This window comes from Oncorhynchus clarkii, chromosome 2, assembly GCF_045791955.1.
Source record: "Oncorhynchus clarkii lewisi isolate Uvic-CL-2024 chromosome 2, UVic_Ocla_1.0, whole genome shotgun sequence".
Lineage (NCBI taxonomy): Eukaryota > Metazoa > Chordata > Actinopteri > Salmoniformes > Salmonidae > Oncorhynchus > Oncorhynchus clarkii.
This window is the reverse complement of record NC_092148.1, coordinates 92,673,707-92,694,330: the sequence shown is the minus strand read 5'-3', so window position 1 is coordinate 92,694,330 and position 20,624 is coordinate 92,673,707. Positions and strand designations below refer to the sequence as shown.

At 44.1% G+C, this 20,624-nt stretch overlaps 1 protein-coding gene and 4 pseudogenes across 2 annotated transcripts in view; 3 read left to right on the top strand and 2 right to left on the bottom strand.

The window, feature by feature from the left end:
• Nucleotides 1-3,083: 3,083 nt before the first annotated feature.
• Nucleotides 3,084-3,192, top strand: LOC139383510 (U2 spliceosomal RNA; annotated as a pseudogene).
• A 1,342-nt stretch (nt 3,193-4,534) lies between these two features.
• LOC139383805 (U2 spliceosomal RNA) lies at nt 4,535-4,709 on the bottom strand (annotated as a pseudogene).
• Nucleotides 4,710-5,571: 862 nt separating this feature from the next.
• On the bottom strand, nt 5,572-5,667 carry LOC139383517 (U2 spliceosomal RNA; annotated as a pseudogene).
• Nucleotides 5,668-8,158: 2,491 nt separating this feature from the next.
• LOC139383468 (U2 spliceosomal RNA) lies at nt 8,159-8,372 on the top strand (annotated as a pseudogene).
• Nucleotides 8,373-16,173: 7,801 nt separating this feature from the next.
• The window catches only part of LOC139376291 (uncharacterized), a 35,728-nt gene continuing 31,277 nt past the window's right edge, over nt 16,174-20,624 (top strand). For both annotated transcript variants that reach the window (XM_071118675.1, XM_071118666.1), the window contains exons 1-4: nt 16,174-16,737; nt 17,508-18,471; nt 18,706-18,841; nt 19,061-19,156. In XM_071118675.1, the coding sequence (XP_070974776.1) occupies nt 16,467-16,737; nt 17,508-18,471; nt 18,706-18,841; nt 19,061-19,156 (1,467 nt within the window). In that variant the 5' untranslated portion in view covers nt 16,174-16,466. The remainder of the gene's footprint in view (nt 16,738-17,507; nt 18,472-18,705; nt 18,842-19,060; nt 19,157-20,624) is intronic.

Below are 20,624 nucleotides of genomic sequence, written 5' to 3'. Positions count from 1 at the left end.
GTTACCTGTATTAATGGCACCTGTTTGAACTTGTTATCAGTATATAAGACACCTGTCCACAACCTCAAATAGTCACACTCCAAACTCCACTATGGCCAAGACCAAAGAGCTGTCAAAGGACACCAGAAACAAAATTGTAGACCTACACCAGGCTGGGAAGACTGAATCTGCAATAGGTAAGCAGCTTGGTTTGAAGAAATCAACTGTGGGAGCAATTATTAGTATATGGAAGACATACAAGACCACTGATAATCTCCCTCGATCTGGGGCTCCACGCAAGATCTCACCCCGTGGGGTCAAAATGATCACAAGAACGGTGAGCAAAAATCTCAGAACCACACGGGGGGACCAAGTGAATGATCTGCAGAGAGCTGGGACCAAAGTAACAAAGCCTACCATCAGTAACACACTACGCCGCCAGGGACTCAAATCCTGCAGTGCCGGACGTGTCCCCCTGCTTAAGCCAGTACATGTCCAGGCCCGTCTGAAGTCTGCTAGAGAGCATTTGGATGATCCAGAAGAAGATTGGGAGAATGTCAAATGGTCAGATGAAACCCAAAATATAACTTTTTGGTAAAAACTCAACTCGTCGTGTTTGGAGGACAAAGAATGCTGAGTTGCATCCAAAGAACACCATACCTACTGTGAAGCATGGGGGTGGAAACATGCTTTGGGGCTGTTTTTCTGCAAAGGGACCAGGACAACTGATCCGTGTAAAGGAAAGAATGAATGGGGCCATGTATCGTGATATTTTGAGTGAAAACCTCCTTCCATCAGCAAGGGCATTGAAGATGAAACGTGGCTGGGTCTGTCAGCATGACAATGATCCCAAACACACCGCCCGGACAACGAAGGAGTGGCTTCGTTGCCCAGTCTCCAGATCTCAACACCATAGAAAATCTTTGGAGGGAGTTGAAAGTCCGTGTTGCCCAGCAACTGCCCCAAAACATCGCTGCTCTAGAGGAAACCTACCTGAGCCACTTGTGTGGGTTGTAGACTCCGTCTCATGCTACCACTAGAGTGAAAGCACCGCCAGCATTCAAAAGTGACCAAAACATCAGCCAGGAAGCATAGGAACTGAGAAGTGACCTGCAACGTGGTACTCTCCTCTGAGACAGTCTGCTACACCTGCAACGTGGTACTCTCCTCTGAGACAGTCTGCTACACCTGCAACGTGGTACTCTCCTCTGAGACAGTCTGCTACACCTGCAACGTGGTACTCTCCTCTGAGACAGTCTGCTACACCTGCAACGTGGTACTCTCCTCTGAGACAGTCTGCTACACCTGCAACGTGGTACTCTCCTCTGAGACAGTCTGCTACACCTACATAAGAGAACCAGTAGAAAGTGAGAATAAAGCCTGGTCCAACAATGGGCTGGTTGTTCTCTGAACATCCTTCTGTAAAAAAATTGTGAAGAAATAGTTCCTCAAAGATTTTTTTTATTCACAAGCACTGGTACAGTAAAACAAAGTCTGTCTTCATTCGGTCAATCCACTGACATCTTGGATGTCTCAGTTACAATCACATGCGTCTGAAACTTCACACGAGATACAACTAAGATGATAAAAATCAAGAGGATGTAGGCTGCTTCTCCATTCAATTAGAATTCTAAAAGTTATTAGTAAGACGATTGAGATTCAATATCTCGCAGATAAAAGCACAGTTTTGCAGGCCACAGCCTGTCTGTCTGAAAGCACAGTTTTGCAGGACACAGCCTGTCTGAAAGCACAGTTTTGCAGGCCACAGCCTGTCTGAAAGCTATTATCCACTTCTATGTTTGGATGTTCAGGGAATACAAGAGGAATTATACTTAAAAGGTTGATTTAAATTGGTAGGTAAGTGATTGGGTATTGTTGGGCTCCCGAGTAGCGCAGCGGTCTAAGGCTAGAGGCGTCACTCCAAAACCTGGTTCGATTCCAGGCTGTATCACAACCGGCCGTGATTAGGAGTCCCATACTGCGGCGCACAATTGGCCCAGTGTCGTCCGGGTTTTGCCCGGTCGGTAGGCTGTCATTGTAAATAAGAATTAGTTCTTAACTGACTTGCCTAGTTAAATAAATGAGTCGAGAGGAGGAAACAAAAGAAGAGGATGAAGAGGTTGGAAGAAGATGAGGAAGAGGAGATGTGGTGAGCTTTAGTGGTAATACTGGAGAAAGGCCTGATGAGGTTATTCTAGTCCTATACCTCCATCGTGAGTTAGGAGGAGGAAGAGTAGGAGGTGTGGTGAGCTTTAGTGTTAATACTGGAGAAAGGCCTGTCCCAGTCTCCTCTCTATATGTACCACTAATGTAAATGTAAATATCAAAACAGATACCAAACATTAAGAAACTATAAGGAAGAGAAGAGTAACTGCAATGAAATAAACCAGAGACCTGTGGAAAGAAGCCCCCTGATCTCCTCGTGTCTGCCAGCAGGGGAGGACACCACGCCTCAGCTCAGGACACCACGCCTCAGCTCAGGACACCACGCCTCAGCTCAGGACACCACGCCTCAGCTCAGGACACCACGCCTCAGCTCAGGACACAACGCCTCAGCTCAGGACACAACGCCTCAGCTCAGGACACAACACCTCAGCTCAGGACACAACACCTCAGCTCCTGCTGTAACGGGTGGCCTGAAGGCCGATTCCACCAAGCTCTGGCTCACCCTCACGTGTCTGAAGGACGCACTGTGGTCCTCTGACAACTTGTTGGTAGGGAAACGCATGGAGACCACCCATCAGACAGTGGCCTTGATAGCTACGGAAGCCCTGAGGTGGTATGGACAAAATAGAGCCTCGACCCCAGACAAAGTATCACCAACACCATCTAAGGTCCCGGCCTGACAGCGCTGCAACGCCTAGGGGAGGGATCTCTTCTGGGCCCTAAAGGATGGGGGCGGAGTTGATTCGGAAGAGCAGGAGGAGGCAAGTTTGATAAGGACTCACCTCATTCCTGCACAAAGGAGAGAAGACCTCTTTTAATAACATGTACTTTTAACATATAATGTTTCAATGCAGTTGTTTATGCATATTATGTCGTTTTAAAGCGTACAAATGATTATGTTAAAAGTATGAGCTATTTTAAGAAACCCTGCGACAATAACCATTTTTCCAAAATAAAATAAATCTGTTCTTATCAGTTTAATATCTGATATGTCCCCTATCTGGGGACAATATATTAAATGGATTTTTCCACGGTCAAGTAGGTTATACATAACTGTGCCATTATTCAGAATTCTGATTGTGTGCCGTCATGATTCGCTCGTATGACATTTGGAGCCCCAAGCTACAGGCTTCCGTAGGGCTAAACCTGCCGAGCTGAAAACATGCGATTTAGAAGGGTTCGATTATACGCCCAGGCTTTTATTTTACAATTAGTATCAGCAACGATCTGGAGCCGTCTGTCAGTAATACCCACATACATTTATTTTAGCGATCATTTTGGACATGTAGCCTATTGTAATCATTATGGAACTTATGTAGCAGGTTAAACCTGGAGCCTGGCGCACGGTTCACGACGACTGGACTGTTGTCATACAGTTCCACGATTAGTGAGAATGAAAGTAGATTTGTAGGATTATAGTTCAACCACTATTGGACACTTTTTCTCCACATTCCAATATTTCATGGATGGAACTTGAATTATGACAACTTTCAGTATGAAACAAAGCAGTGCATGTTTTATTCATCGATATACAGTATTTCGTGAGTAGATAGATGCTCTCCAACCCAATATGCCTATTGGTATTTTATGTGCATGATATGAAGTTTGCTGTAGTGACTGACTAAGACTAATTTTAAAAGTGTGCCTCAAAAGTGCCATGTTTGCAAAAGTGTATTATGCGAAGCACACATTTAGTTAGGCAGCCAGGACCGTAGGACGCATTGTCGGTCTAGCTCTCACTGCAGTCCAGTGCCATGGACATCTTTGAAGTCTGGCCTCTAGTAATTTAGGAGGGCAACTTTATAAAGGCCTCCCTACAATGACCTTATCATGCAAGGCTCTACAGACAGATTTAAAAAATATATAGACTATTTTTATTTCATACATTATTTGTGTTGATGATGTACTATGTAATGAAGTCGAGTGGTTCAACATTAAAATGCATTTTGATTGAACACATAGCTTGAACAAGGCGACGGTCGGTGGAAGTCTGGCGCCACCAAGTGGACAATTATTTTACCTGAGATATTTTTTAAAATATCAAATGTTATGTCAATATTGTTATCTGCAAATGGTTTCCCACACCCCTATTTGATAGATTTTTATTCCAGTTTAGCAGTAAATCTGGTTTTAACTCAATAAGGATTTGTCTCGTTTCGTTGGTGCAAGTGAGAACAGGTGTTTTCTTCTGGAAGTTTTGTTGCATTTCCTTTGAAAACAGCTCATCTGTATTTTTGTACATCATTTTATACACATACAAACGGCATAAAAGCGTCAGGGCCGAGTGGCTTCACCACTTTCTAGGCATCATTGACAGACTTGCTCAAACGTAATGATTCTAATAAAAGTAACATCCGGTTAACTTCGTCCAATTTATATTTACAACGGCAGGGGGTGCACCGTTCCTGGAGGTACTGCAATACCAGGTCGATGCGTGGAGTGGACGGAGCAAGCCCCTATTCCATCTCCCTATTCCAAAAATCAATTTAATATATGGTCCCCAGATAGGGGACGTATCAGATATTAAACTGATAAGAACAGATTTTTTCTTTTGGAAAAGTTTTATTGATACATTTCTTTTAAAAACAGCTCATACATTTTTTACATCATTGATACACATAAAAACGGCAACAAAGCATAAAACACAGCATTTGAAAGTTACATTTAAATTTGTTAAAAAGTACATGTTGTTAAAACCAATGAAAACAACCATGGATAAAAGTACTTTCCTTGTAAAAACATCAAATCTGTAAAAGCCATTTAAAATGTGTACTAATGATCTAACAAAGGTAAAACATTTTTAAGACATGAAAAACCATGTTAAAAAGTCACTTTGTTAAAAGGCTGTCTTCAGTCCCTTGTACAGGAGGGGGGTGAGTCTTTATCAAGCTCACCTCATCCTGCTCTTCTGAATAGATCATCGTCCCGTCCTTCGGGGCCCAGAGGAGATCCCTCCCCTAGGCGCATCGCCCTAGGCGCCGCAGCGCTGTCAGGCCGTGGCCGCCGGGACCTAGGGTGTTGTGGGGGACCCTTCGCCTGGGGTCGAGGCCCCCTTCCTTCCGTACCACCCCAGGGCTTCCGTGGCTACCATGGCCACTGCCTGGGGGGTGGTCTCTACGTTTTTTGCTACCAGCAGGTTACGGGAGGACCACAGTGCTTCCTTCAGGCACGTGAGGGTGGGCCAGAGCTTGGTGAAGGCCTTCGATGGAATGGGCCTTCGGCCCACCCCATACAGCACGAGCTGAGGTGTTAGGTCCTCCCCTGCTGGCAGACACGAGGTGATCAGGGGGCCTGCTTCCTTCCACAGGTCCCTGGCGGCTCTGCACTCCCAGAGCATGTGCCTCACCGACTCTTCTTGGCCGCAGCCTGGTCGGGGGCACGCGGATGTCCTCGCCATGCCCCGTGAGTGCATAACGGCCCTGACCGGGAGGATCTCGTGGGCGACCATCCAGGACAGGTCCCGATGCCGATTCAGGAGAGCAGATACTACACTTGATCTTAGCCAAAAGGCCGAGAAGCGATACCGCAATGCTTTCGGGAGGAAGGTGCCGTTCTCAGACACGTTAAATCCGGTAAAGGTTACACCTAAATGAGCTCTGTACACTTTACAACAAATATCAAAGATGATGCTATTTTAAAAAAATGGTGGCATAGACTGGGATTTGATCAACGTCGGGAAAAGACACTTTTCACTGTTACAATGTAACACATTGGAAGGTTCCAAAGTGACGTGGACATCCGCCCTCCAATCTGAAACGAGACAAATCCTTATTGAGTTCAAACCAGATTTACAGCTAAATTGGAATAATAATCTAGCAAATAGGGGTTGAAGAAATAATTAATATTGACATAACATGTTATCTTTTATATAATATCTCAGGAAGCGTTGATGCCACAAGGGAACTAAAATAATTGTCCACTTGGTGGCGCCAGACTTCCACCGACCGTCGCCTCTCCTATGTGATCAATCAAAACGCATTTGAATGTTGAACCACTTTAAAAATATATTTAACTAGGCAAGTCAATTCAGAACAAATTCTTATTTTCAATGACGGCCTAGGAACAGTGGATTAACTGCCTTGTTCAGGGGGCAGAACAATAGATTTGTACCTTGTCAGCTCAGGGATTTGATCCAGCAACCTCTCAGTTACTGGCCCAATGCTCTTACAGGGCTATTTGCCGCCCCAGTTGACTTCAATACATACACCATCAACGCAAGAATAGCCTGTGTATTTTTAAATCTGTCTGTAGAGCCTTGCATGATAAGGTCATTGTGAGGAGGCCTTTATAAAGTTGCCCACCTGAATTACTAGAGGCCAAACTTCAAAGATGTCCATGGCACTGGACTGCAGTGAGAGCTAGACCGACAATGCGTCCTACGGTCCTGGCTGCCTAACTAAATGTGTGCTCAGCATAATACACTTTTGTAAACATGGCTCTGTTGAGGCATACTTTTACAATTAAGCTTAGTCGGTCACTACAGCAAACTTCATATCATGCACATAAATTGCCATTACGCAGAAAATACTTTATATTGATGAATAAAAACTACACTGGTTTGATTCATCCTGAAAGTTAGGTTTAGGCTACTACATGATACTGTCCTTGTACCCATCATGAGGCTGCTACAACCTAGCCTATGAATGAAAGTTTACAACGTAGGTGAACACAGGTTGAGAGACTTTTGAGTAATCAAGATGACAGACATTATTGACACATTCAATACCGCCTTGTTCAATCTTGCCTTCATCTAGCTGATCTAGAGTGTAATCATTAGTCCAACATTTGCAAATGAGAGTTTCCATTGGACAAATTCAGGTATGTTTATCCCCGTTTGGTTCCGTTTGCTTTCGCTTTAAGAAACGTTTTTCAACAGAATCAACGGAATGAATACACCCCTGATCACACGCAAACACAGATCATTTTCAAAACAGCACGATCCCTTTGATCGTGGGATAATTCCTTCTGGCACCTACGTGCTCTCCTCCTCTCACCTTTAACCTTCACTTGTGGACTTCAGTGCACAACACATCAGCTGTCTGACCAGGCGAAAAAAAACCTTACCAAGCCAAACCTTCATATCATAACCACTAACTGCTACACACAGCCTACAATAGAGTACCACAGTATGAGTCATAATACCCATAACACCTAGCGGTCAAACAGGGAAATGGTTCCAAGTATTTTGGCAGAAATTCTCCCCCCACTTCTAATTTACTTCATTTTGTGGCTAGAGTCAAATACTTTCTGTGGCACATATGAGTCAAATACTTTCTATACTACAAACGTCACGTCAGGATAGGCAACCCGAAAGGAATAATTGATGCATGTGTGTTACATTAAACATAGATGAGGGAGTAAAATGTTGGCAAGCAATAAACATTTCAGAAATCCCAACTACTAGTCGAATAAGACATGGGAGAGATGATGAATTTTGATGATGAATTTTGGCAAAGAGAAGAAAAGAAAACTGCAGAGATACAGTGAGGCAAAAAAGTATTTAGTCAGCCACCAATTGTGCAAGTTCTCCCACTTATTTTCCACCATAATTTGCAAATAAATTCATTAAAAAAATCCTACAATGTGATTTTCTGGATTTTTTCTCTCTCATTTTGTCTGTCATAGTTGAAGTGTACCTGTGATGAAAATTACAGGCCTCTCTCATCTTTTTAAGTGGGAGAACTTGCACAATTGGTGGCGGACAAAATACTTTCTTGCCCCACTGTATATTGACTATGATAGCTGATATGAATGGTGAGTTGATCATCACATCAACGTTTATTCGTCACATGCACAGGATACAGGGTGTAAACAGTACAGTGAAGTGTTTACGTGCATCATATACACATTACAATACAATACGCCTGGTCTCGGAAGCTAAGCAAGGTCAGGCCTGGTTAGTCCTTGGATGGGAGACTGCCTGGGAATACCAGGTGCTGTCAGCATTTTTGTCCCTCATGGTACTGTACTCTTGTACTATTTAAATCCGGAAACAACCTATTACAGTTTCTCAATCGTCTACAAGCATTTTTCTTGGAACAAGGTTGTCGAGTTTTTAGAACAAAGTCCATAAGACACAGAGCTGTTGCAAAACAGTAAATGGATTTTCAAAATGTAGACCATATATTAAAGGGATTTTTGGAATAGGGAGATGGAATAGGGGCTTGCTCCGTCCACTCCACGCATCGACCTGGTATTGCAGTACCTCCAGGAACGGTGCACCCTCTGCCGTTGTAAAGGAAAAGTAGACCAAGTTAACCGGGTGGTTCTTTTATTAGAATCATGATGGATATTACATTTGAGGTAGTTAACTAGTGACTCCCCATCCCACAAGAGGGAGCGTAATTATCAACTGACACTAATTAGCATAACGCAACGGACATAAATTTCCCTAGAAAATATTCATATTCATGAAAATCACAAGTGAAATATATTGAGACACAGCTTAGCCTTTTGTTAATCACCAGGTCATCTCAGATTGTCAAAATATGCTTTACAGCCAAAGATAGGACAAGCATTTGTGTAAGTTTATCGATAGCCTAGCATAGCATTTTGTCCAGCTAGCAGCAGGTAACTTGGTCACGGAAATCAGAAAAGCAATCAAATTAAATCGTTTACCTTTGATGAGCTTCGGATGTTTCCACTAAGGAAACTCCCAGTTAGATATAAAATGTTCCTTTTTTCCCAAAATATTATTTTTGTAGGAGAAATAGCTCCGTTTTTTCTTCATGTTTGGCTGAGAAATCGCCCGGCAATTGCGGTCACTGAAAACGCCGAAAAATATTACAAATTAGCTCCATAATATCGACAGAAACATGGCAAACGTTGTTTATAATCAATCCTCAAGGTGTTTTTCAAATATCTATTCGATAATATATCCACCGGGACAATTCGTTTTTCAGTAGGACAGATTGGAGTAATGGCTACCTCTGTATTTTACCCGAGAGTCACTCTGGCAGCATCAGGTGACCACTTGCGCAATGTAGCCGCTAAATGCGTAAAACTACGTCACAATGCTGTAGACACCTTGGTGAATACGGAGAAAAAGTAATCTGGTTGATAGCCCATTCACTGCTCAATAGGGACGCATTGGAACGCAGCGCTTTCAAAACATGAGGCACTTCCGGATTGGATTTTTCTCAGGCTTTCGCCTGCAACATCAGTTCTGTTTTACTCACAGACAATATTTTTACAGTTTTGGAAACTTTAGAGTGTTTTCTATCCTAAGCTGTCAATTATATGCATATTCTAGCATCTTGTCCTGACAAAATATCCCGTTTACTACTGGAACGTTATTTTTCCAAAAATGAAAATAGTCAATGTCAATGATGACTAGATAGTGTTGGTCAAGTCAGTCACCTATTCTATTGACTATGACAGCTGATATGAATGGTGAGTTGATCATCAAATCAAAGTTTATTTGTCACGTGCACAGGATACAGGGTGTAAACGGTACAGTGAAATGATTACTTGCAAGCTCTCCTAAACAAAAATATCCACAAATAGCTAAGTAATAAAGTTGTTAAAAAAATTAAATGGTTGATTGGAAATATATACACAATAACAATATACAGTATGAACTCTGTAATGTGTGTAAGTTATGTACTGGTGTCTTTACCTGTATGAGTGGCAGTCCATGTTATCTGATATACAGTGTGGAGAACAAGTATTTGATACACTTTTTTAAAAATTTTATTTATTTTATTTCACCTTTATTTAACCAGGTAGGCTAGTTGAGCACAAGTTCTCATTTACAACCCGCGACCTGGCCAAGATAAAGCATAGCAGTGTGAACAGACAACACAGAGTTACACATGGAGTAAACAATTAACAAGTCAGTAACACAGTAGAAAAAAAAGGGGAGTCTATATACATTGTGTGCAAAAGGCATGAGGAGGTATGCGAATAATTACAATTTTGCAGATTAACAACACTGGAGTGATAAATGATCAGATGGTCATGTACAGGTAGAGATATTGGTGTGCAAAAGAGCAGAAAAGTAAATAAATAAAAACAGTATGGGGATGAGGTCGGTAAAAATGGGTGGGCTGTTTACCGATAGACTATGTACAGCTGCAGCGCTCGGTTAGCTGCTCAGATAGCAGATGTTTGAAGTTGGTGAGGGAGATAAAAGTCTCCAACTTCAGCGATTTTTGCAATTCGTTCCAGTCACAGGCAGCAGAGAACTGGAACGAAAGGCGGCCAAATGAGGTGTTGGCTTTAGGGATGATCAGTGAGATACACCTACTGGAGCGCGTGCTACGGATGGGTGTTGCCATCGTGACCAGTGAACTGAGATAAGGCGGAGCTATACCTAGCATGGACTTGTAGATGACCTGGAGCCAGTGGGTCTGGCGACGAATATGTAGGGCCAGCCGACTAGAGCATACAAGTCGCAGTGGTGGGTGGTATAAGGTGCTTTAGTGACAAAACGGATGGCACTGTGATAAACTGCATCCAGTTTGCTGAGTAGAGTGTTGGAAGCAATTTTGTAGATGACATCGCCAAAGTCGAGGATCGGTAGGATAGTCCGTTTTAGTAGGGTAAGTTTGGCGGCGTGAGTGAAGGAGGCTTTGTTGCAGAATAGAAAGCCGACTCTTGATTTGATTTTCGATTTGAGATGTTTTATATGAGTCTGGAAGGAGAGTTTGCAGTCTAACCAGACACCTAGGTACTTATAGATGTCCACATATTCAAGCTCGGAACCATCCAGGGTGGTGATGCTGGTCAGGCGTGCGGGTGCAGGCAGCGAACGGTTGAAAAGCATGCATTTGGTTTTACTAGCGTTTAAGAGCAGTTGGAGGCCACGGAAGGAGTGTTGTATGGCATTGAAGCTCGTTTGGAGGTTAGATAGCACTGTGTCCAAGGACGGGCCGGAAGTATATAGAATGGTGTCGTCTGCGTAGAGGTGGATCAGGAAATCGCCCGCAGCAAGAGCAACATCATCATCATGATGATCATCATACAGAGAAAAGAGTCGGCCCGAGGATTGAACCCTGTGGCACCCCCATAGAGACTGCCAGAGGACCGGACAGCATGCCCTCCGATTTGACACACTGAACTCTGTCTGCAAAGTAATTGGTAAACCAGGCAAGGCAGTCATCCGAAAAACTGACGATTTTGCTGGTTTTCCTACTTACAAAGCATGAAGAGGCCTGTAATTTTTTTTATCATAAGTACACTTCAACTGTGAAAGACAGAATCTAAAACAAAAATCCAGAAAATCATATTGTATGATTTTTAAGTAATTCATTTGCATTTTATTGCATGACATAAGTATTTGATCACCTACCAACCAGTAAGAATTCCGGCTCTCACAGACCTGTTAGTTTTCCTTTAAGAAGCCCTCCTGTTCTCCACTCATTACCTGTATTAACTGCACCTGTTTGAACTCGTTACCTGTATAAAAGACACCTGTCCACACACTCAATCAAACAGACTCTAACCTCTCCACAATGGCCAAGACCAGATAGCTGTGTAAGGACATCAGGGTTAAATTGTAGACCTGCACAAGGCTGGGATGGGCTACAGGACAATAGGCAAGCAGCTTGGTGAGAAGGCAACAACTGTTGGCGCAATTATTAGAAAAATGGAAGAAGTTCAAGATGACGGTCAATCACCCTCGGTCTGGGGCTCCATGCAAGATCTCACCTAGTGGGGCATCAACGATCATGAGGAAAGTGAGGGATCAGCCCCAAACTACACGGCAGGACCTGGTCAGAGCTGGGACCACAGTCTCAAAGAAAACCATCAGTAACACACTATGCAGTCATGGATTAAAATCCTGCAGCACACGCAAGGTCCCCCTGCTCAAGCCAGCGCATGTCCAGGCCCGTCTGAAGTTTGCCAATGTCCATCTGGATGATCCAGAGCAGGAATGGGAGAAGGTCATGTGGTCTGATGAGACAAAAATATATATTTTTGGTCTAAACTCCACTCGCCGTGTTTGGATGAAGAAGGATGAGTACAACCCCAAGAACATCATCCCAACCGTGAAGCATGGAGGTGGAAACATCATTCTTTGGGGATGCTTTTCTGCAAAGGGGACAGGACGAATTGAGGGGAGGATGGATTGGGCCATGTATCGCGAGATCTTGGCCAACAACCTCCTTCCCTCAGTAAGAGCATTGAAGATGGGTCATGGCTGTGTCTTCCAGCATGACAACGACCCGAAACACACAGCCAGGGCAACTAAGGAGCGGCTCCGTAAGAAGCATCTCAAGGTCCTGGAGTGGCCTAGCCAGTCTCCAGACCTGAACCCAATAGAAAATCTTTGGAGGGAGCTGAAAGTCCGTATTGCCCCGCGACAGCCCTGAAACCTGAAGGATCTGGAGAAGGTCTGTATGGAGGAGTGGGCCAAAATCCCTACTGCAGTGTGTGCAAACCTGGTCAAGAACTACAGGAAACGTATGATCTCTGTAATTGCAAACAAAGGCTTCTGTACCAAATATTAAGTTCTGCTTTTCTGATGTATCAAACACTTATGTCATGCAATAAAATGCTAATTAATTACTTTAAAATCATACAATGTGATATTCTGGATTTTTGTTTAAGATTCCGTTTCTCACATTTGAAGTGTACTTATGATAAAAATTAGATCTCTACATGCTTTTTTCTTTACACTAGAAGCTGTCAATCTCTATTTAAATATTTCTGTAAAGCCAATATTGAAAGACATTTCAATTTGCGTGATGTTTTGTTGTCTCTACCTTCTTGTCCTTTGTGCTGTTGTCATTTGCCCAATGTTGGCACCCTGTTTTGTGCTGCTACCATGTTGTGTTGCTGCAATGTTGTGTTGCTACCATGTTGTGCTGCCATGTTGTGTTGCTACCATGTTGTGTTGGCATGTTGTGCTGCTACCATGCTGTGTTGTCATGTGTTTCTGCCATGATGTGCTGCTACCATGCTGTGTTGTCATGTGTTTCTGTCATGCTATGTTATCTTTGGTCTCTCTTTATGTAGTGTTGTGTTGTCTCTCTTGTCATGTGTGTTTTGTCCTAGATTTATATTTATCCCAGCCCCCGTCCCCGCAGGAGGCCTTTTAACCTTCTGGTAGGCCGTCATTGTAAATAAGAATTTGTTCTTAACTGACTTGCCGAGTTAAATAAAGGTGAAATAAAAGTTAAACAGAGAGGAATTGGAAGAGGTCCATTCCACGGACTCATCAACTTTTTATCGTGTACAAAGAGTTACTCCTTTGCTTACGGCCATACTAGCCTGAAACCGCCCGACCTCGGCTGCTAAGCAGGGTTGGGCTTGTTTAGTACTTGGCCGGCTGACTGCCTGGGAATACCAGGTTCTGTACATTTCAGCATGGGGTGTCTTCTTTCCTTGTTTTATATTTAGAACATTCACATTGTAATGAAACAGGCAGGGAGCAGGTCTCGAACCCTCGACCTTCTAGCCCGAAGTCCAGCGCGCTATCGACTGTGACGCAAAAGCAATGCTCGGGAGGCAGAGTCGATATCCTCGCTTATAAACCCAGGGTCGTTACAATGTTCTGTCAGATCCAATTTGTAAGAGGTGGTGTGGTTGAAACCCTCTGCCATTATAGCACTTTATTAATGCTCCCTGACTTAACATGCCAGTATGGGACTCACCTATGAGTTAGTCTGGCTAACACAAAGTCCTGTTGTTGTTGTTGTTGTTGAGAGAACCAACCAATGTGTCGGCTCCAATTCTGAGCAAATGCTGCCTTTTTTTACAAAAGGCCTCCTGTCCAGACCAGTGTGTCACAGCTCTAAAATAACGTGTCTTAAAACATGGAAGGCGGTCGGGAGGAGGCAAGATCAGGTCAAATCAAATCAAATGTATTTATATAGCCCTTCGTACATCAGCTGATATCTCAAAGTGCTGTACAGAAACCCAGCCTAAAACCCCAAACAGCAAGCAATGCAGGTGTAGAAGCACGGTGGCTAGGAAAAACTCCCTAGAAAGGCCAAAACCTAGGAAGAAACCTAGAGAGGAACCAGGCTATGTGGGGTGGCCAGTCCTCTTCTGGCTGTGCCGGGTGGAGATTATAACATAACATGGCCAAGATGTTCAAATGTTCATAAATGACCAGCATGGTCGAATAATAATAAGGCAGAACAGTTGAAACTGGAGCAGCAGCACAGTCAGGTGGACTGGGGACAGCAAGGAGTCATCATGTCAGGTATTCCTGGGGCATGGTCCTAGGGCTCAGGTCCTCCGAGAGAGAGAAAGAAAGAGAGAATTAGAGAGAGCATATGTGGGATGGCCAGTCCTCTTCTGGCTGTGCCGGGTGGAGATTATAACAGAACATGGCCAAGATGTTCAAATGTTCATAAATGACCAGCATGGTCGAATAACAATAAGGCAGAACAGTTGAAACTGGAGCAGCAGCACGGCCAGGTGGACTGGGGACAGCAAGGAGTCATCATGTCAGGTAGTCCTGGGGCATGGTCCTAGGGCTCAGGTCCTCCGAGAGAGAGAAAGAAAGAGAGAAGGAGAGAATTAGAGAACGCACACTTAGATTCACACAGGACACCGAATAGGACAGGAGAAGTACTCCAGATATAACAAACTGACCCTAGCCCCCCGACACATAAACTACTGCAGCATAAATACTGGAGGCTGAGACAGGATGGTGGGTGGGTGGGTCCATTCTAGCCAATAAGAGGGCAACAATAGACACAACTCTGCATATAAATTGTTTTAGAAAAAAAAAAAGTGTCTGTGATGTCATGTGTCCTACTTTTATATATCAGTACACTCAGAAACACCTAAGCACGAGTGGGACTGGGGAGGAGATTAACATTTAGTTTTTCCCCCCCTAGAACCACACAAACCACAGCTGATTCAAATAATAAGAGCTTGATGATGAATTTATTATTTTAAGTCAGCTGTGTAGCGCTGGGGGCAAAAAAACTAAAACGTTCAACCCTTGGGATCCCCAGGACCCAGTTTGGAAAAAGGCCGCTATTGGACAGACACTTCAAAACGTGGCCTGCTATTGGACACACTTCAAAACGCGGCCTGCTATAGGACAGACACTTCAAAACGTGGCCTGCTATAGGACAGACACTTCAAAACGTGGCCTGCTATAGGACAGACACTTCAAAACGTGGCCTGCTATAGGACAGACACTTCAAAACGTGGCCTGCTATAGGACAGACACTTCAAAACGTGGCCTGCTATAGGACAGACACTTCAAAACGTGGCCTGCTATAGGACAGACACTTCAAAACGTGGCCTGCTATAGGACAGACACTTCAAAACGCGGCCTGCTATAGGACAGACACTTCAAAACGCGGCCTGCTATAGGACAGACACTTCAAAACGCGACCTGCTATAGGACAGACACTTCAAAACGCGACCTGCTATAGGACAGACACTTCAAAACGCGACCTGCTATAGGACAGACACTTCAAAACGCGACCTGCTATAGGACAGACACTTCAAAACGTGGCCTGCTATAGGACAGACACTTCAAAACGTGGCCTGCTATAGGACAGACACTTCAAAACGTGGCCTGCTATAGGACAGACACTTCAAAACGCGGCCTGCTATAGGACAGACACTTCAAAACGCGGCCTGCTATAGGACAGACACTTCAAAACGCGACCTGCTATAGGACAGACACTTCAAAACGCGACCTGCTATAGGACAGACACTTCAAAACGCGACCTGCTATAGGACAGACACTTCAAAACGCGACCTGCTATAGGACAGACACTTCAAAACGCGACCTGCTATAGGACAGACACTTCAAAACGCGACCTATCTGTTTCTACACGTACTACTGCACGTCTGAGCTCCAGAAGCCCAGGCCACTTTGGAGAATTTAAACTATGAATGAAACACAGAACACGTATTGGAATTGTTTAGTAAACCAGATGAAGAAATAATTGAAAAGTTAGAGTAGACCTATGTTCAGAGATTAACTTCCACAATCTATGTTTACAAGCCATTCAAAATGTATTTCATGTGACGTTAAAATGGTGAGAGGCCAGTATGATTTTAACCCCTTGGGTACCTTACAATCACAGCAATCCTGAAACTGCCGGGTAGGGCAACAGGTACGCATGCTTTTTCCTCGTGTGTATGTTTTCTTCAAATGATGACACTAGTGCAGACCTCTGCGTAGTTTGATCTGTCGACCTAACGAGCTACATGTATTTGGGTCAGAGAAGACATTGTTTTCCTGTACCTTTAAGAGTGGGGCGCAGTGTGCAGGACTACACTGGGGACGTAATTCAAACACTTGGCTCCTCCTAATTTTACGGTTTCGTTTCCTGGAGGTCGAGCCTGTCGTGTTGTTGACAAAAAAACGTAACAAATATAGTTTTTTACTGGGCAAAATGGGTCAGTCGTTGCCGACCCCGGACTGCGAGCCCTCGGTGTGTCCTTTGTGCCACGGTATGTGTCGGAATCCGACTGCGCTGAGATGCAAACATATTTTCTGCTACTGCTGTATACAGGAGTTATGGAGTGGTTCGCCCACCGGTCCATACTACTGCCCCGAGTGCAAGGAGGAGTACAAGACATTACCGGTGGGGTTCAAGAGAGACACTACCGCAAGTCCGTGGCGACATGAAGCGCCTGCACATACACGCACCAGCTCAGCCACAGGTAACTTCCCGAATTCACCAGACACTTCTGCCCATGCGCAATTAGGCTGGGGACAACGATACAGGGGTTTATTCATTACGCCGATTCTGTTGCAAAACGTTTGGTCTGTTACAAAACGTTTTGCAACACAAACCGTTTATTTCAAACGGAAAACCTTTTGCAACGAAAACGAGAATTTAATATTGGACCAATTCTGATAGGTCCCTCCACGCTTCATTCCGTTTGCTCTGTTTGGTTCATAAACGGTAAACGGTTTCCGTTCCAAGACGTAATAAATACACCCCAGGTTCGCTGACTAGTCATGGGAACGAACATTTCCAAAGTTAGGCTACTGCTGGGGAAGATGTACCTGTGTAATGGTACTAGGCCTACAGTTTAAAACAATAACACATCGTTAACACATTGTTTTAATATGGTGGTGATGACTTGGCTATGATAGAAACATTAACAATATTACGCTATATTGACTGACGCACACGAGTAACGACACAGGTCAAAGTCTACTGAAGTCCATTGACTTGCCTTAAAATCAATCGACCTTATTCTATCTTAAAATAATATGATATTTATGATATTTCCCATCATTTTGTAACTCTGCATCATTGGGAAGGGCTTGTAAAGCAAGCATTTCGCTTAAAGTCTACACCTGTTGTATTCTGTGCTGTGACAAATACAATTTGATTTAGCTAGGTTTGTGTCCTTTTGATGTAACCTAAGTAGGCCTAATCACTACTAATTTATTTGTGTTATGTATGTTGTGTTGGGTATAGAAGGCAGAGCCAATGAAGAGGATGTCATTGAGATAAATTTGGCGGGCTGGACCCTTGGGAAGAGAGCCTCCATCTCTCAATCCAAGCGTCTGTTAGGGAAGAGACCAGCCAGTTCTCCTGTCCCAGGAGGCCATCTTCACGACAACAAGAGACAAGCCACTGGCAGCTCCTCTTCCTCCCACTTTAGGGGACGGTCTGGTGACCGTAAGAGACCCGCCACTTCCTCTTCCTCCTCTTCAGCCAATCAGAACACGTCGTCTGACGTCGAGTTGTCCAGTGAGGAGGAGGTGCCAGCAGCACCATTCTCCTTAGCAACCAAACCGCCTAGTACTGCGTCCGTCGCCGTCAGAGGTCCGGACCTGACACGTGATAGTTCTAGGTCCCCTAGGAGAGACCCACCCATTGAGCTGGATGAACCCCCTGCTGCAACAGAACCTCTTACAAGAGAACCACTGAATGACCCTAGAAAATCACCTGAAGCAGCAGCAGGTCACATGACCAACACATCGCCAAGAAGAATCACCACCGTTGAGCTGGACCCACCTCCACCCCCTGCAAGAGATCCGTACACACCCGCCAAGAATCCTGCTGAAACGACCATAACAACCCATTTACGTTTAGTCACCCCTACGAAGGAGAAGCCTGTTGAAGCTGAGCGGGAGCCTCTTCCAGAGATCTCCAACAGATCTGGTCCAATCGGCACCTTTACCTCTCCTACCCGTGCTACCAACAACCTGTCCCCTGGACGTACCAACCTGTCCCCCAGCCTGGCTCGTCAAACCTCTAGGGAGACCTTCCTACCCTGCCACTATTGCCCCAGCCAGGGCTCTCTCCCTACGGTGAAGACCTGCCTGGTGTGTGGAGCCTCCATGTGCTCCGACCACCTCCGGCCTCACCTGGAGTCCCCTGTCTTCCAGAGCCACACCCTGGCACACCCTGGTGTGGAGGACACCTCACCCTGGAGGTAAAGTTTCACTCTTATTTGGGGAGAATCTCAATTGAATTTCCTTTTCTGAGCTGCACAAAGTGAAATTCCTAACAACTTTGGACGGTATTTGCAGTAAAGTCTTGAATTCCTGTAAATACTTTGTGTTTCAACATTTCATTTTAAAGTTGACGATTGTTTTATTTAATTTATTATATGACAAATCATTAAACAACTGGCAGCAAGCTGAAGTATAACTTACATTGTCATCAGGTGCCCGGAACACCAGGAGATGAACCGAATCTACTGCCGTCAGTGTAGTGTGTGTGTCTGTACCGTGTGTACCGTGATCGGGTCGCACCGGGACCACGCTTGCGTCAGCATCAGAGAGGCCGAGAGGGAGCTGAGGGTGAGAAACAGAGGAGTGTTTACCAAACACACATACCAACACACCACAAAAATACCTGATCACATCCCAGTTGTATGAGCCGTAGTATTAATGTTGTCTAAGGATCGTTAGTGGTGAATAAACATATCACACGCGTTATAGTATAAATACGTGTTCCAGAGAGCTAAAGCATGTTTTCTATTGACGGCAGGATGACGGCACTGTGTTTTTGTCTTGCAGGGGAACCTGAAACAGGAGATGAAGAAGATGCAGGGAGCGGAACAGTCTTTAATCAGCAGAGTGACTGAGATGACAGAGAAGAAACAGAGATTCCAGGTAAGAAGGACAGGACCTCAGTTGGACCAGGTATTTTTTTTTTTAGGTCTGACCTGACGCAAAAGACTAATAATGTACACACCCTGTATACCTCTAAATCAAATGTTACAGTTCACCTTACAGTGAAATGCTGTATACAACAGGTGTAGTAGACCTTACAGTAAAATGCTGAATACAACAGGTGTAGTAGACCTCACAGTGAAATGCTGAATACAACAGGTGTAGTAGACCTCGCAGTGAAATGCTGAATACAACAGGTGTAGGTAGACCTTACAGTGAAATGCTGAATACAACAGGTGTAGTAGACCTTACAGTGAAAAGCTGAATACAACAGGTGTAGGTAGACCTTACAGTGAAATGCTGAATACAACAGGTGTAGGTAGACCTTACAGTGAAATGCCTAATACAACAGGTGTAGTAGACCTCACAGTGAAATGCCTAATACAACAGGTGTAGTAGACCTTACAGTGAAATGCTGAATACAACAGGTGTAGTAGACCTCAGTGAAATGCTGAATACAACAGGTGTAGTAGACCTCAGTGAAATGCTGAATACAACAGGTGTAGTAGACCTCACAGTGAAATGCTGAATACAACAGGTGTAGTAGACCTTACAGTGAAATGCTGAATACAACAGGTGTAGTAGACCTTACAGTGAAATGCTGAATACAACAGGTGTAGTAGACCTTACAGTGAAATGCTGAATACAACAGGTGTAGTAGACCTTACAGTGAAATGCTGAATACAACAGGTGTAGTAGACCTCACAGTGAAATGCTGAATACAACAGGTGTAGTAGACCTCACAGTGAAATGCTGAATACAACAGGTGTAGTAGACCTCACAGTGAAATGCTGAATACAACAGGTGTAGTAGACCTCACAGTGAAATGCTGAATACAACAGGTGTAGTAGACCTTACAGTGAAATGATGAATACATCAGGTGTAGTAGACCTCACAGTGAAATGCTGAATACATCAGGTGTAGTAGACCTCACAGTGAAATGCTGAATACATCAGGTGTAGTAGACCTCACAGTGAAATGATGAATACATCAGGTGTAGTAGACCTCACAGTGAAATGCTGAATACATCAGGTGTAGTAGACCTTACAGTGAAATGCTGAATACAACAGGTGTAGTAGACCTTACAGTGAAATGCTGAATACAACAGGTGTAGTAGACCTTACAGTGAAATGCTGAATACAACAGGTGTAGTAGACCTCACAGTGAAATGCTGAATACAACAGGTGTAGTAGACCTCACAGTGAAATGCTGAATACAACAGGTGTAGTAGACCTCACAGTGAAATGCTGAATACAACAGGTGTAGTAGACCTCACAGTGAAATGCTGAATACAACAGGTGTAGTAGACCTTACAGTGAAATGATGAATACATCAGGTGTAGTAGACCTCACAGTGAAATGCTGAATACATCAGGTGTAGTAGACCTCACAGTGAAATGCTGAATACA